The 17270-nt window shown below is 48.0% G+C and overlaps 1 protein-coding gene across 1 annotated transcript in view; it reads left to right on the forward strand.

The window, feature by feature from the left end:
* The window catches only part of Notch2 (notch receptor 2), a 144331-nt gene that overhangs the window by 61198 nt on the left and 65863 nt on the right, over positions 1–17270 (forward strand). The window contains exons 3-5 of the mRNA XM_076574653.1: positions 2728–2987; positions 4573–4911; positions 14675–14797. Of these exons, the coding sequence (XP_076430768.1) occupies positions 2728–2987; positions 4573–4911; positions 14675–14797 (722 nt within the window). The remainder of the gene's footprint in view (positions 1–2727; positions 2988–4572; positions 4912–14674; positions 14798–17270) is intronic.

Here is a 17270-nt window from a genome sequence, read left to right on the forward strand (position 1 = left end):
AGTGCATCTTTGAGGTCCCCAAACTTTCCTGTTGGTCCATTTTTGTTTTCTTGGGAACCTTGTTTTCATTGTATGTTTATGATGCTGACATTTAAATGGGTTTGCACTTTCTTAGCTGAGGCCACACGGTAGCACTGGGGTGGCATCACAGTTGAGGAGCAGAGCTGGGCAGAGCCCACCCGGGTGTAGGGGCACGCCATTATTAACAGGGTGCCTGGTTCCCACCCGGGAGGATCAACCAGGCCTAATGCCCAGAGGCCTGTTGCTGTGAGTGGGAGGTGGGAGGCAGTTTCTTAGCATCTTCCACAACACATTTCTTGAATAAGCTGCAAATGCTTTTAATAACCCCTCTCAGGGTTAATTTTAGCTGAGCCACATTGGTGTTCTCTGTGCCTCTATTTAAGAAAAAAGAAACCCAGCAAAGCTCCACATTCTATTGTCAAATCAAGCTGTGATTTGGATAATGCATCATATTTTCCTGAGCCAGCATGGAGAGAAAAATGGTTTTCATTTGCTGAGCATTTTAATACTCCCAATATTTTTTTCCCACATACTTGAGTTTGCCTGGTTCTCACACAATCCCACAGTGTGAGTAGCCTTCTTAACTATTTAAGATGTCAGAGAAGCAATCAGCCCAAGGTTACAGCACCTGGACTCTTTTTTGAAATGAACTGATTTATCTTTCATTATATGTCTGTGTGTATCTGTGTGTGGGTATATGCATGTTAATGCAGGGAAGCCAGAGGTGTCAGATCCTCCTAGAACTGTAGTTACAGGCAGTTGTGAGCTGCCTGAAATGGGTCCTGGGAACCAAACTTGGGGCCTTTGCAAGAGTAGTATACCCTTAACCACTGAGCCGTCTCTCCAGCCCCGGTACCTGGACTCTTGACGAGCCCTCTGCCCTGTTGAGATACACTCAACTGTCCTCAGCCGCTCACTGGTTTCGTCACTGTGAACTCTGCTCCCTTCCTGTCTAGAGAGTGACGGACTGCTGATGAAGACGCTCAAGAATCCTGTCTGGTCCCCCACCCCACCCCACCCCCGGCCACACTTCCCATGCACGATTCTGGGAAGGGGTAGGAAGCTGTGGCTGATTACATCACCACACTCGCCCTGTTTACCAGCCGTTTCTCCACGAGTCATTATAGCTGCTGCGCAGTTCTTCTGAGCATGCTGTCTTAGTTCCCTTACATTTTGCCCTCCTCATTTTCTCAAAAACCTTGAACCCCGAGACCTCACCTGGCCAACCAGTGGCTATGGTTGACAAAAATAGGAAGGAATTCAGCATGGCTTCAGTGCTTCAGGTCACCAGACATGACAGGCGCTGGATGTGAGGGTGAAGGTTCAGTTTGTTTAAAGGTGTTGTCTTTTAGGTAATAGTGGAACATGCTTCTAGATCACTTCCTTGTCCTCCAAAAAGTAAAATGAACAGATCGGACGAGTCAGGTATCTGGGGCTGCAGCCAAACAGCAAACTCGTTAGAAGCCAAGTCTTTGTGTTCGCTTCACATGGTTGTTAGTGGTCCCAGTTACACAGCTTTTCCATAGTGAAAGGGAGTCCCCGTCCTTGCCAGTGCTGTCTAGAGAACATTGTTATAAGTGATGTGCGCAATTTGGGGTGGTTTTGTGTCTTAACTGGTGGTATATAAAATGACTTCTCATGTTCTAACATGGAAAATATGGGAAACAGTTATTTTGAGGCAGGATCTCATGTAGTCCCAGCTGGCCTTGATTTCAGTATGTAGCCTAGGATGACCTTGAACCCCTGACCCTCTGCTTTCTTCCCCCAAGTCTTGGGATTGCAGGTGTGGACCACCATGCCCAGCTAGAGTGTTATTCTTGAATTATTTCCCTGTGCTATACACAATTGTTTATATGGTGCTTCAGACATTCTATGTATTCTTAATTATACTGCGTGTCTTTTCATTTGCTTATATACCAGCACTTAAAATGTGTTTTTGAACCCTTCCCGAACCCTCTTTTCCTTTTTTCTCAGTCTCGGCTGCTGGAATGTAACCCAGAGAGCCATGTGTGGACCCGAGAGAGAATGACTTCCCGTTCCTCAGTACTCTGTTGAGAAGGGGCACATGATGGCATGCATATGTCAAACTGGAAAGTCTAGAGGGTTGTGTCTACTTGTTGTCATGAGGCTGTCTTAATCTGGTCAGCTGCCTCATCAGGATGAGAAAGTTAATGACACAGGAGACAGGTGGGCACAGTGCTCTGTAGAGAGACCAGTGCAGCCTGCGCCTGTGTGGACCCACCTCAGAGGAGGGGTCATGCACCTCGTATGTATTCTGTTACCTGCCAGGATGGAGAAGGGCCTGGGAATAGAATAAGTTCTCTGAGCACCTCTTCTCCTCAAGTTAGGGGGGTTTGCAGACTGTACTTTCAAGTGTCTTTATTCACACTTGGATGTTTTCTTGCTTGTATAGCATCATTTTCTGGTCTGTGGACTCACAGGAAGTCAGGTGCTTTCCATAGAATTTTCTTTCATTCATTCATTCATTCATTCATTCATTCATTCATTCTTTTTTTTTTTTTTTTTTTTTTTTTTGGTTTTTTCGAGACAGGGTTTCTCTGCGTAGCTTTGCGCCTTTCCTGGGACTCACTTGGTAGCCCAGGCTGGCCTCGAACTCACAGAGATCCTCCTGGCTCTGCCTCCCGAGTGCTGGGATTAAAGGCATGCGCCACCACCGCCCGGCTCATTCATTCATTTTTAATGCAGATGTCCAGAAGGCTTCTTGGGAGAATACTGTCAACATCGAGACCCCTGTGAGAAAAACCGCTGTCAAAATGGCGGCACTTGTGTGACCCAGGCCATTCTGGGGAAAGCCAGCTGCCGGTGTCCTCCGGGATTCACAGGAGAGGACTGCCAGTACTCCACCTCTCACCCCTGCTTCGTCTCTCGCCCCTGTCTGAATGGAGGAACCTGCCACATGCTCAGCCACGACACCTACGAGTGCACCTGCCAAGTTGGCTTCACAGGTAATGGATGCGGCCTGAGCCGGTGCGTTCCTGTTCTCCTCCTCCTCCGCAGCAGCCTGTCCTGTGCGCGGTCCATCTCAGTGCCGTGCTCCTCGGGTGTGATAAGACACCGCCCCCAAAGCAGCGCGTGGAAGAGAGAGTTTGTTTCGGCCTGTGGTTCCAGAGGGGTGGGGGATCCATAGTCGCCAGGAAGGCATGGCAGCGGGCAGCCAGGCCCGGAAGCTGGCTGATCACTTCCCAGCCACAGATAGGAAAGAGCAGAGTGGGAGTGAGGTGAGACTGCACACTGTCACAGCCTCCCCTCATCTGCGTACTTCCTCCGGCAGGGGCTCCATCTCCTAAAGATACCGTAACCCCCCCAAAGAGCGCTGCCAGCTGAGGACCAGGTACTCACGTACTTGAGCCTATGAGGGACATTTCTCATAAAACCACCCCGTCAGGGTCCCCCAACTCCAGTGTACATTTTAGCATTATGATGCAGGTAGGAGTATGGGGAAAGGCCCAGGGACATTAAAATATCCGTTAATAGATAAATGTTGGCTGTTTTAAGCAAATAAAAGATATAAAATGTGATTAAGAGAACATACAATATGTGAGGTACTTTATATAAAGTATAGAAATAAAATAATTCAAGAATTTGTCCATATTGAGGCATTGAGAATCATTTTATATTTCACTTCTTAATTTGTAAGATGTGCAGTCAATACATCCTCTACCTTTTGAGAATTTCTAAGGGGCAGAGGAAGAGAAAGAAAAGGAGTCAGATGCCCAGAAGTGTTTGGTATTTTGCTTCCTAAAAATCTCCCCCTGACACTAAGGGACTGGCTTTTCTAATCTCCAAACTCCCCTTCCTCCCCTCAACTTGGTGAAAAAAGAATTGTGTGTCATTTTGACCCCTGCTAGAGACACTAAAGCAACAGGTCTAAACCTACAAGCCAAAATTAAAAAAAAAAAAATGTACTCGGAAAGTGAGACTGGATCTGTTGTGTTGAAAGAAAAACGTATGTAATGTTGTCTTGTTCCTGTCACCGAGGAGCTCAATTTTAGTAACCAGATAGTGTGAAAACTCTGTTTCCTTCATTCGGCAGACCAGGTCGAGGGCCTGCTGGGGGCCCCAGCCTTGGGCTGCGGTGGCTGGCATGGTTGAGGGAGACGGTCCCCTTGGGGGCGGGCATTAAGGACGGTGGGCAGCTGCTGAGCAGCATTGTCAATAGGAGGAAGAGTCTCCCAGGTGAGTGAGGAGGCAGCGGCCATTCCCAGGCGAGGGCCAGCTTCAGCCACGGCCGGGAGGTAGGAGAGCAGGGGCACCCATGCCGCAGGACCGGTGGGGTCCTGCAGGGTTGGCTTCACGTAGCCAGCACTCAGTCCCCTCGGGCGCCCTGTCCACGGAGTCTTGAGTCTCACCTCAGGGCCTCAGGGAGCTTCTGGAAAACACTGTGTGTCTGAAGATCTCGAGGTGACACCAATGTGGTCTGTGAGGTCTACAATCTAGGGGTCTCCGTGGAAGCCCCTGCTTAAGTCAGGTTGGGTGGGAGAGGGAGCCGCGGAGCACGAGCGCTACCAGGCTCCGTTTTCCTTCCTTTAGGGAAGCTGTGCCAGTGGACAGACGCCTGTCTGTCCCATCCCTGCGCAAACGGGAGCACCTGTACCTCCACGGCCAACCAGTTCTCCTGCAAATGTCCTGCCGGCATCACGGGGCAGAAGTGTGAGACCGATATCAACGAGTGTGCTGACGTTCCAGCGCGCTGCCAACATGGTGGCACCTGCCTCAACCTCCCTGGTTCCTACCAATGCCAGTGCCCTCAGGGCTTCACAGGCCAACACTGTGACAGCCCCTACGTGCCCTGTGCACCCTCTCCGTGTGTCAACGGGGGCACCTGCCGTCAGACTGGTGACTTCACTTTTGAATGCAACTGTCTTCCAGGTAAGGAGCTCCCCAGGCTTTTGGGAATGGGGCGGGGGGGGGGGGGGCGGGGGGGGGAGGTCTCAGGATGGAGGTGGAGGTGGAGTGGCTTGGATCCGCCTTTAGGGAAAAGGGGAAGTGAGAGCGTTGTGTGGGGTGGGTTGCTGGTGAGGGAGGGGTTTTATGGGCTCACTGTGGTCTATAAATAGAGCAGGGGGTAATTTAACATGTCAGAGTTTATGATGATGAGTGCTTAGGAAATTGTTTATTGTTCCTTTTGGAGAAACAGTGAGAAGAGACTGGAGGGACAGCTCTGGGAAAGGGCCAGGCAGATCTGGAGTAGGGAACACTGTGACACCCACGCACGGGGAAGTGTGTGTGTGTGTGTGTGTGTGTGTGTGTGTGTGTGTGTGTGTGTGTGTGTGTGTGTGTGTGAATGTGTGAATGGTGTGTGTGTCTGTATGTCACTGAGTGTGAGAGGGTGGGTACATATGAAAGCGTGTGAGTGAGTGAGAGAGAGAGAGAGAGAGAGAGAGAGAGAGAGAGAGAGAGAGAGAGAGAGAGAGAGTGTTTAGTAAGCCAAAGCAACACCAAGACTAGAGGATCAGCTCTTCTTTATGCTTCTGTTCCCAACTGAGTATTTACCTCTCCTGTGTCCCCACCTTGACATGGAGGGTGTCCTTTCAGACCTTGACATGGAGGCATGACCTTTCTCCCCTTGATGTGGTGGGGGTGACCCTTCCCACCTTCAAGCTGGACACTTGAAAGAAGCTCTTTTGTTAACCAGTGGTGTTTTCGGATGAGCTCTGATTGGCGACGCAGGAGACACTAATCAAGACACAGGACTTTGCCATACCCCTGGCTAGTCAAGGCGCCTAAGCACACACACGACCCGAGCTTGAAGCCCAGAGGAGTCGCGTCTGGGGGCCCAGAGCCTGGTGTTCCTGAGAGGGAGAAAGGAGCAAGCCTGGCCAGTTCACTTCGCTCAGTATAAAAGTGATGAGGAGGCTGAAAACCAAGAATTTTGATTGGGAACAGAGCACAGGCAGCTGGAGCAGATGAATTACTAAGCAACAAAGATCCTGTTTTTATACAAATACCCTTAGTACAAAAACAAAAGAAGGAAAACTGTGTGTGGGGTGTGTGTGTGTGTAATGTGCTAAATAAGCAGGATCGCCTCAAAGAGATGCTGTTCAACCACCCTTCGAGTGGGAATCTCAGATTCTGGTGTTGAGAATATGGCTCACATATAATGGGCTTGTGTGTTTCATCTTGAGGAGGTTAAAGGTCATAGGTCAGTCCTTGGTATAAAACCATGGTAACTTATTTATTTAAAACATACTTTTTGATTTATTTATTTTACATTATGTTTAAGAGCATTTTGACTACATGTGTGTCTGTGTACCACATGTGTGCCTGGTACCGAAGGAGGTCAGAAGAGGGCATTGTATCCCCTGGAACTGGAGTTACAGGTAGCTATGAGCCACCATGTGGGTGCTGAGAACTGAACCTGGGTCCTCTCCAAGACCAGCAAGTGCTCTTAACTATTGAACCATCTCTCTAGAGCAGTGGTTCTCGACTTTCCCAATGCTGTGACCCTTTAATACAGTTCCTCATGCTGTGGTGACCCCAACCATAAAATTGGTTCGTTGCTACTTCATAACTAATTTTGCTACTGTTATGAATCGTAAATATCTGATGTGCAGGATATCTGATCTGTGGCCCCAAAAGGGTTACGACCCACAGTTAAGAACCACTGCTCTAGACCCATTTTGATTTGGTTTTTATTTGGTAAAACTTCATTGACTAACTGCTGTGTTCCAGAAACCATTCCATGCCCTTCATATGGCAGCATGAGACGCTGTCAGAGCCCTAAATCAAACTAACCACTTAACCAGGACACAAGGAAGTACATTTAATTGTACCGCTTTAGTTTCTCTTTCAATAAAGAATAGATAACACTATCGTTCGAGATACTAAATAAATGTTTATTAAGACTTGCTATCACCTTCACTATCTCGTAGAAGGAATAACTAAGATAGCTTTCTTTGCTCTTGCATTTGTTTACATTTTAAGAGCTAAAAACAGAACTAGAAATGGAAGCAACTTCCTTGGTAAATATTTTAATAATGCAAACATCTAATAGTCTAATGTTGTAATGGCCCAAGTGGCTCATAATTGAAGTTAGTGTGATTTATAGCTGTACACCATTTTCAGTTTCAAGAAATTGCTTTTAATAGTTGCCTAGAACAGGAGACTGATTTGGCAGCAAGATATTGACAGGAAGTTAGAGAAGTCAATAAAGGAAGTCTTTAGCTGGGAGAGAGTGATTATTCACCCCATTGTTCTGCAGTGTTATCCGCTCGGCTCCCTAAGAACCTCAGGGAATTCTGAGAGTGTCCAGGAAAAGCTCATCAAGTGAGAATAGCGGCCCCTCCTTGAGAAAGGAAATAACCAGGGATTCCGCAGCAGCGGGCTGCCAGGGCTGGGGTGGTGGTGTGAGGAGGCTTGCCTGTGGTTCGTGCTGTGCTTATCATGGGTGGGTATGTGTGCTTCTGCATGTGTGTGTGTGTGTGTGTGTGTGTGTGTGTGTGTGTGTGTGTGCGTGTGCGTGCATGCACACACCTCTAACACTTTGCAGATAGGTATTTTTTGGTTTTCTTGGGTGAAGTTCACTGAAGTCTGGCGTGGTAAGTCATTTACTAAGGCTTGCACAGCTGATACCGTAGCAGCAGGGCCTCGAACCCAGGCAGGTCATTTCCAAAGCCAGAGCCCCGTGTCCCTGGTGGCCCTCACACTGCAATGCTCATCTGCTTCCCAGGGTGCTTTAGAGTGAGTGGTATCTCGTTAAATGCTCTGAGCAGTTTGGACTAAAGTGAAAAGTTTTACTTTGTGAGGAAAAGAAGACACTCCCATCATAGCCAATTACTGTTTGCTGCGCATTAGCCCAGGTATGTGGTGAACAGAGAGGAGAGCGTAGTTCAGTAGACTAGTGCTTGCCTTTTGGGATTGCATGATCTGAGATAGATGACCAGCTTGGACATGTGTAGAAGGAGTGGGCACTGACCAGCACTGTGAGTAAGCAGGCATTGCCAGAGTGTCGGAGACTTCATGCCCTTCCACCCCAGGTGAGGTCTGCAAAGTGTTCTCTTGAGTTCTCTCTTAATGGAGTTCCCTTCTCACCCTCCCGTGCTGGCCCCTACTCTGTGCAAGAGATCGAGAAGCCACCCCCAAACACAGTCGTCACCGTCTCCATGCGATTAGCAACTTCAGTTTAATAGATTGCTATTTCAGTGGTCACGATGGGGAGACCAAGTCAGCTGTTTACAAAGCCCTTCGCCAAGCTCTCCCGAATCCCCCGAATGACCATCTCCTGCCACACTTCAGATCTTTGCACTAATAATCGTACCCTGACCACTCGATTTAAAATTGTAACCATCCCCTCCAACCCCTTAATTACTGGCCCTGGCCTACATTTTTGTTTTCTTTTTCTGTGACACTTAGATTCATACTGTATAATTTGTACTATATCATTTACTCCATTATGCCTATTGTTTATTGTCTGTCGTTTCCAAGCTCGACTGCTGTTCCCCCGCCCCGTGAAGGCTAAGATCCTTGCTTTTGTTCACTGATCATTGTCCCAAACACCTGAAAACAGGGCCCACAGACAGGCCCACAAACACTTCTTGACTGTCTCTGAGTGTAATATCCTGTCAGTATGGTGAGTGTAGCTGATCTCATTTCCTGTCTGGAATCCTGTGTCTCAGGTTTGGCTGCTTTTGTCCATGGACACGAATACTGGATAAAAATAATTTTGGAGTGATTTCAGCTCTGACAGTTGGAGATAGCACATAAGTTAGTGATTATGTTTGTATGGCTAAGGTGTTGGGTTTTGGTTTTTTGGTTTTTTTTTTTTTCCCTGCAACGAGCACTGTCGTTACTGTGATGACTGAAGTGTTGCAGGACCCGTGAGGAGGAATTCATGCCACAAAAGTGATTCAGCTTGTGCAGGGTCAAGAGAGGTGTTCCTCTGCAGGGGGAGGAGAAAGAAGAATAGCAACAGGAAGCTATGAGAATGGGCTCAGAATCAGCAGCTGTCAATAACCCAGACATTTCATGAGCTTCCGTCACCCAACCTTCTTAGCAGAAGCCCCAAGTAGAGCACCCAGCTGCGGTCATTCCGACACGATAGCAAAATACAGCGTGAAACACACGGCGGCTCCCAGTGCTTGGGTCCAAGCCAGCTAGTGTGGAAAATGAGTTAGGCAGTTTTGTGTGTGTAGCTATTTTTACAAATGGCACAAGCAGTCAGAACATCGTGGGCCACTGTGTGCGCGCGGCGGTCCGGAGTTCACAGTTGGGACGAATAGCCCTCCAAGGACTGTCCCTTTTCCCTCCTTTCCTCCGTCTCCCTGTGCTGTGACTCTTCAGGACTCCATCTGGTCTGTCCACCGCTGTCAGTGAAAGCCCCTTGTAAGGGTACAAGGCCCGTATGCTGTGCAGGCTGGTTATGTCATACCCCTGACATCAAGTCAAGGTTAAACACATTGTGTGGCTTCTCTGCTCTGTTGTTGTAGGGCTTAAGCCACTCTCTAGCATTTTCACCTTCAGGAACACGAGCTGCTGTCTTCGTGTTGTTCTGATCACGCCCGGCAGCTTTCTTTCCAGGAAAAAGATGGCGTCTCTTTTGCTTTTGTCGAGCTCCACACCCCCAGCTTTCCGCCAGTCCTGAAGACTCCCAGTCTGGCCTGAGTGCCATCTCACTCGCTTTCTCTCCCCTCATACAAAGGGCCTGAGGATGGGAAGACACCAGCTCTCCTGAGAGATGCTGCTCTCTGTGTGGGAGGACTTCAAAGGCTTCCCGCCCGCCCGCCCGGTCCTCACTGCAAGTGTTCCTCAGCAGAGTGGCCACAGTATGGTAAAGGCACAGTCTTGAAACGGCCCTTCCAAGTTTAATTTTATCCTTTTGGCCTTTTAAGGATGTGAGTTGGCTTTCAGCAGTGGACTCTTTTTAGTGTGGCCGGCCATGTGAGCTCTTCTGTGGCTACGACACCCCTCCACCCACTCTTCAATCCGATCAGTCTGTCACTCCTTCCCCTACAAACTTGAAACATTTTAAAGAAAGGATGGTCGGAACTTACTGCCCCTCCCCCGCTTCGGGATAGACAGTTTCTTCCCAGAATCTGCTAGCCCTTTCCAGAAAGAGTCCTGGATCTGTAGTTACTTTGATGTGATTATTTGCCTCTGCATCTCCGTTTAAAAACATGAACCGTGTCGTAGTTGGGGGAGGCATGAACGTGGCTTGAGTTCTGCCCAGATCTGGGCACTTTGGAACTGAGGTTGGTTTTTCAGGTTGTTGGAGAGGAACTCTGGAGTCTCATAAAACTTCGACTAAAACTGGGTAGCTCTAGGTGCCCCTCCCGGCTGCAGTCCGGTGGGCCTCCGCTTCTGCGTCCGTAATAAGAGGCTTAAAGGAGATGATCTCTAGTGGATGCTCGAATCTCCCTGGTGCAAAATAGTATGAGCTCATATGTTTAGGAGCCTTCCTTTAGACTAACAGGCTTATCGAGCTATAATCTACACACCATCCGATTTCCTCTTATCAATGTGCAGTTCAGTGCCTCTTACTTAGCAGACTTACAGATATGTGTCACCATCTCCACAGTTAATTTTGTCGTGTTCTCATGCTCCAGAAGAACCACGTACCAGCTGTTATCTCCCACCCATCCTTCCTGACTCCCTCCAGGCTTGGCGACTGCTGGTGGACTTTGTGACTCTCTTCAGCTGTGGTGGACTTTTCATGTAGATGGAAATGTGCACTACGCGGGCAGTTGTAACTGGCCTCATTCGCTCAGCGTGGCTCTACGGTTCCACCACATGGTAGAATGCACTGGCCCTCCCTTTCTTCCGTGCTGGCTAGTACTCCATTGCTCAGTCTTGCCACGATGTATTTTTCAGGCACGTGGCGTTTTGACTCTTGTTTGTTGTGAATGCTCTTGAGCACGTTTGGTGTAGGTTTGTGTTTTCACTTTCTGTGCGTCTCTACCCGGGAGTGGAGTTGCTGAGTCACATGGGAATGCTAACCTTTGAGGAATGGCCGGACTCACTTCATTGCAAAGCCTTTACACTGCTCTACCCTCCTGACAGCAGCAGATGAGGATTCCGGTGTCTACATCCCTGTCGGCATCTGGTGTCTGCCATTTTGGTGACAACAGCCCAGTGGATGTGAAGTTAGGCATCTCCTTGTTTTGATTTGTACTTCCCCGATGGCTTGCGGTGACAAGAAGTAGTCCTTGTACTTACTGTTTATGTGTGTATTTGGAGCATGCCCACTGAGAGCCTTTGCCATTTGGTGATCAGGTTATGAGTGTTTTTTATTAAGCTGTATAACTTCTCAACAATGTATCCCAGACACAAGTCTTGCTGTATGTATGACCTACAGATATTTTCTCCTGTTTTCTGGGCTGCCCTTTCTCTTGTTGCTCAGATGATCTGAGGAAATCTATTTTCCTTTTGCTGCCTGGGCTTTTGGCCATATCTAAACATAGCTCAACTTGGAAAGATCCATTCCTATTTTCCCCAGTATTTTTTTTAAAAATAATTTTAGCACCTTCATCTAGGTCTCTTATGTATTTTCAATTAATTTTTATGTGTGTGCGGGTCCAAGTTCATCCTTACCCTCGTGGGCATTTAATCGGTTGATTGAGGGCTCTTTACACCCCACTCATTTACGTTTGGCGCTAGGTCCTGTGAGTCCCTCCAGCAGGGGTGAAGGTGGAGGTGCTGTGCTGGGTCTCCTCGGTGACTGTGCAGCCAGGCCGAAAGCTGGGTGTGGGTGGTCTGACCTTGGAGCCTAGGCTTTAACAAACTGACCTCGGCCGGGCGGTGGTGGCGCACGCCTTTAATACCAGCACTCGGGAGGCAGAGCCAGGCGGATCTCTGTGAGTTCGAGGCCAGCCTGGACTACCAAGTGAGTCCCAGGAAAGGCGCAAAGCTACACAGAGAAACCCTGTCTTGAAAAACCAAAAAAAAAAAAAAAAAAAACAAACTGACCTCAAGATCTTCCCCTCTTTTCCTTCTCCTCTGCTTTCTTATTGACGAGGAAGAAGTTCCTTAAAATAATCAGCTATGAAAACATTGTCCTTCCTGCCTCTTTTGGTTTTGTTGACATGTTGCTGTTGATTAATTTGCACAGGATTGGTAAATTCAGTTAGTTGTAACCCTGGCTAGTACAGTGTCAAGGTCCCAGTTTCTGTTCCTTTCAGCAGAGCTCCAAGGGCATTGCCACTTGCCTGCTACCTTATTCAACAGTATTTAGTCTTAGTCATGAGAGATTGAGTCAGGGAGATGATGATACACTTACTAAGGTTTCTGTTGCTGTGATGAAACATCACCAAAAGCAGGTTGGGGAGGAAGGGGTTTATTGGCTTATACTTGTACATTGTAGTTCATCATCAAAGGAAATCAGGGCAGGAACCTGAAGACAGGAACTGGAGCAGAGGCCATGGAGGAAAAGTGCTCACTGGCTTGCTCTGCCTGCTTCCTCAGACAGCCCAGGACCACCCACAGAAGTGTGGCACTCCCTACAGTGGGCTGGGCCCTCCCACATCAAATCATTAATCAAGAAAATGCCCCACAGACTTGCTTACATACCAATCTTATGGAAACATGTTCTCAATTAACAGTTCTGTTCCTAAATATCTCTAGCTTGTGTCAAATTGACAAAAAAAAAAAAAAAAATCCAACTAGGACCGTGACCATCACTAGGCCACACGAGTTCTGGTAGTGGTAAGGCAGCCCTTGCTTACCATTAAAATCCTAACTTGAGCGTTTCTAAAGAGTGGCTTTATGAAGAGCCCTAAGTCAGGTACACAGACCTCGGCTCCCATTCAGCAGCTGCTGCAAGGCAGAGCTGTAGTCAGGAGCCCCGCTTCATCATAGTTAGGCATGCACCTAACCATTTGACCTATGCTGTGCACTAGTCCGTTTGGAAGACTTTCATGTGACGCACAGAAATAGGAGTAATTTGATAATTTTTAAAAATCTAAGTATGTTTCCACGGTCTTTCCCACACTTGCTTTTAAGTCTTTCTTTCTTCTATAACGTGATTTCTGGGTAGTGTTTCTGTCCACGCAGTTTGAACTTATTTACATGACTGCCATGTAGTCAGGTAACCAGCCATGGTTCAGCACAGCAAAACGGTGTAGAGTCCATTGTGGCTTGTGGTAAGGAAAGAACAGAGCAAGGTGTGACGGAAGTCAAACAGGGATCCTGCCTCTCACGCTGCAATTCCCCCAGTGTCTAGTGTAAAACACGGGGAGTGTTCTGAATGAGGAAAGCTCTGAGAGATACTTTGAGGAATCGAAACGTCCAGTCACACTGTGCTTCAAGTAGATGCTCACTGGACACTCTTTCTTCTTGGAGCTGACAAGGCTTCTCTTCCTTAGTCCGAAGGCTTGGTCACACAAGGAAGGACAGAAGCTGGGTAACAATTACAGAGATCACCACCCCACAGGCAGTTGGGGTGAGGTTTAGAATCCTAGACTTGTTTTTCAGAACAGGGAGCCGTCTGGAAGACAGAAGCAACGTAGCATTCGTGTGGAGAAGACATGCAAAGTTTGAAATGCTGGCCATTTTCGTTGGTCACGGCGCCATCTCTTCCAAAGCTTGTGCTGTCCATGGAGGACCTTCTTCATGATGTGGCACTTACTGATCCAGAAAGGCAGGCTGGGCAGGTGGCTTCTGCCTCCTTTACCAATTTACCAAAGCTGATTCAGAGTTTGTAATGCTGTGCATTGAACAGCTGCGGGCAGAGACACCGTGACTCAGCTCTGCTCTGCGTACCTCGAGTTCAGTGTCTCTCCTGGGTCACCCCACCCACCCAGTTTTGGAATTCTCTGAGCTGTCGTCCAAGAAAAACAAAAATTAGAGACTTAAATTCCAGTTGTTTCAACTCTGTTTTCTCTTATTTATTTATTTATTTATTTATTTATTTATTTATTTATTTATTATTAATAAATTATTTATTAATTATAAGAGATTTTATTTTTGAGTCAGGTAAAATTGAAGTCGTTATAGTAATATTTTCATTCCTTTTTGAAAATGAGCATGTGAGATGACAGGTTCCTTTTCATATTTCCTTTGGCCGCTCTTCCTCCTCGGCCCCCGCTCAGCTTTCCTCTCTTCACTTACATGCTTTCAGCCCCAGCACACCTCTTCCTACCGTCACATAAATGTCCGGTTTCTCTCTCTCCCTCTCCCCTCTCCCTTCCGCCTTACCTCTCGTCTCAGGCAGCCTCCTTCCCTCCCCTCCACTCTCTGTCCGTGCTTACGATCCTGGGGTTTGAACCTAGGGCCTCTGTATTCTAGACAAGCGCTCTACCATCAAGCCATATGTACAGCCCCCAAAACTTAATGAATTATTGATTGATTGATCTGTTCTTCCTAGGAATCCAGACAGGAGCTGGGGAAAAATCTAGTACCCCGGACTTTGGAACCAGTTAATGGTTGTCCCAAATACACATTTATCTCCTCCGATTTTATTTCACAGACATACATGTGAGGTTAACCGTGAAGGCATGAGGCATACTGAGTTTCATAGATCATTTCATCATCTAGCTATGTTTAAGATCAAGGAATTCAGGCCCGGGGTGTTCCCTGTGCAGTATGTCTTTGTGGCGCTGCTGCTGGGGGATGTACTCAAGTCACGAAGCAGGCCTGTCCTTTGACAGTGTCCGGTGAGTGAAAGCAGAATTCCCATGTGCTTTTCTTCCTCTGTCTCCAGGTTTTGAAGGGAGCACCTGTGAGCGAAATATCGACGACTGCCCCAACCACAAGTGTCAGAACGGAGGAGTTTGTGTGGATGGAGTCAACACTTACAACTGCCGCTGCCTCCCGCAGTGGACAGGTAGGTGCGGGGGTGACTCCACCGGGGTAGAGTATGGCATGTGGCAGACTAAACTCTTAGCGAAGTGAGTGTCATGGACCTGTTACCACAGAGTGCTTGGCCACCAGAGTGTGAATGGCGCATGGCCCCCACTGCCGGGCCTTTGGGTGTGGTGCTCACCTCTGACTCTCCTGTGTCCCCTCTAAAGTGTGTTTACACAGGCATCACTGGGCCACAGCTCTGAGCTCAGAGCTGGGACAAGTGCTGTACCTGTGGAGAGCAGAGCTTAGCATCAGGCAGAGTGTGGTCTGGACACAGAACGTGCTCAATAGGTATTTGACAGGAAAAAAAGAAAAAAAAAACACACTTGAATGCACCATAAACTGTGCATACCTTTAGAACCCAAAGCTTATGGTTTGTCCTGGACAGACATCTGTCTCTTCTCATTGCCAGGGGCAATGGGCAGGGACTCTTGGTGATATCATTTCTACTATCTTTGTATTCCTTTCTACAGAGAGATTTAAAGCAATTTTTTTCTACCGCTGACATCAGTAGTTGAGCTTTGCTTAAATCTGCAGCCTTTTTGAAGTTTCTTGTGTTGTCTTAGGGTTTTAACTCATTTTTGAGAGGCGAGTGATCTTATACAGACATTTGACATTCTGTTCGTGTTGACCTGTTTATCTATGACTGAATGTAAAGACAATTAGGAACTCACTAAGAAGTGAAGAACTTTTAAAATATTAATTATGTCAGACATAGTGGTGCACACCTTAATCCCAGCACCTAGGAGGCAGAGGCATGAGTCTGAGGCCAGCCTGGTCTACTTAGCATATCCCAGGGCATCCAGAGCTACACAATGAAACTCTGACCTGCCCCTCCTACTGCCCCCCCCTGCAAAAAAAAATCACATTTTTAAAATATGTTTGTGTACATGAACTTGTGCGTGTATGTGTGTATATGTGGAGATGCAGATGCCATGGTGTATCTGGAGGTCGGAGGGCATCTCCAGGTTGTTTCTTCTTTCTCTCTCTCCACCATGTGGGTCCTGGGGATTGAACTCTGGTTGGCAGGTCTGTGCATCAGGCGCCTTTCCGCTCTACACTATCTCACTGGTCTGAACTGAGCCCTTTTGAGAGAGTGACTCTGGAAGGGGGAGGAACGGGTTAATGTGACCAGAGGGGAGACAGGGCTGTCTCCTGCAGCAGGCAGCTCTTTGGGTCTCTGAATTGCTTTCCCCTATCTCAAGTATGTAATCATTTAGAGTACCCCAGTGCTATAGACCATGGATAAGAAAACTCTAAAGAGGATTTAAAACTTGGTGGTGTGATTGTTTTCTGGAAGAGCCCGTAATTCTGCTTCTAATCCTCGTGCTTTTCAGTGCTTTCCCACAGGTCTAGAGTTGGACTTCATGACGCGCTGGTCCTGGGACTTCATTCTGAATACTTTCTATCAGATTCTCTCTTCTAGCTTTCACCCTTCCCGGGTAGAGTTTTCAGAAGCTGTTTAAAAATGATCAGAAAGTTAATAACTCGAGAAATCGTTCCTGCTCAGATTGGAATCTTTGTCTTTCTGAAGATGCCATGGCACAAGGCTGGGGTGAATACGTGTTAGGACCTGGCCTATTCTAATCTCCCCTGTCCTGTGGGAACGTGATTCATGCTGCATTGGGCTCCTGATGCCAGTGCTCGTTAAACGGTATTTAACTTCGTAACTGAGTCTCCCCCCGATACCACGCCAGGCTGCCTGCTCTCACCCGGATTCTAGAAGCGTGATGTTCGGGAGATGTTCTCAGTGAACCAGTGTGACACCCCAGCGCGTCCAGTCAGTGCCCTCTTGCAATGGAAGTCTTGTGTTGGGAGTGCCATTTTCTGGGTTACCTCGCCCCTGTGGAAGGGGCAGCAGAGGTGATGGAGAAGTTTCCTCAGGCAGTTTTTATGTCTTCTGGTCACTGTCACGTCGTGACCCCCCAGCCTCTGGTTTGCCCCTCCTTCGCTCACATTGATTCTCTGATTTCCAGTGACAAGGCTTTGTCCATCCTTAGCTTTTCCTTGGCTGTGTGAGGTCGCCATGCCTCATGTCTGTCTGGTTTCCGGTCTTCTCCACATGTGTCCATCAGCTCCTCTCATCCTAGCAGTTCTGCTCACAGTCCTGTTTGCACAAGTGTGTCCACATCCTGTCCTCAGCCACCAACCTCCCCCACCCCCACCCTTCCTCTCTGCTCCTCTCCCTGCCTCACTCAGGTGCTCACCTCCCCGGAAGCCTTCCCCTCCGTGGCTCCAGGCTGAGCCCATGCTCGCCTCAGGCTGCATTTCACTATGATGCGTTCCGCATCTATACTGACACCGTTAGGTGCTTGCTGCGGTGGAGAAACGGAATTACAGGTGGCTGAGCCATGATGACCGCGGTTAGCGCCCTAACAGACTTGGGTAGCTGCACTCTTTACCCTCTGAATCTGCCGATGCTGAGAGCCCAGAGGTAGATTTGTGCTCCAGGA

Source organism: Peromyscus maniculatus, chromosome 6 (genome assembly GCF_049852395.1).
Source record: "Peromyscus maniculatus bairdii isolate BWxNUB_F1_BW_parent chromosome 6, HU_Pman_BW_mat_3.1, whole genome shotgun sequence".
Classification (NCBI taxonomy): domain Eukaryota; kingdom Metazoa; phylum Chordata; class Mammalia; order Rodentia; family Cricetidae; genus Peromyscus; species Peromyscus maniculatus.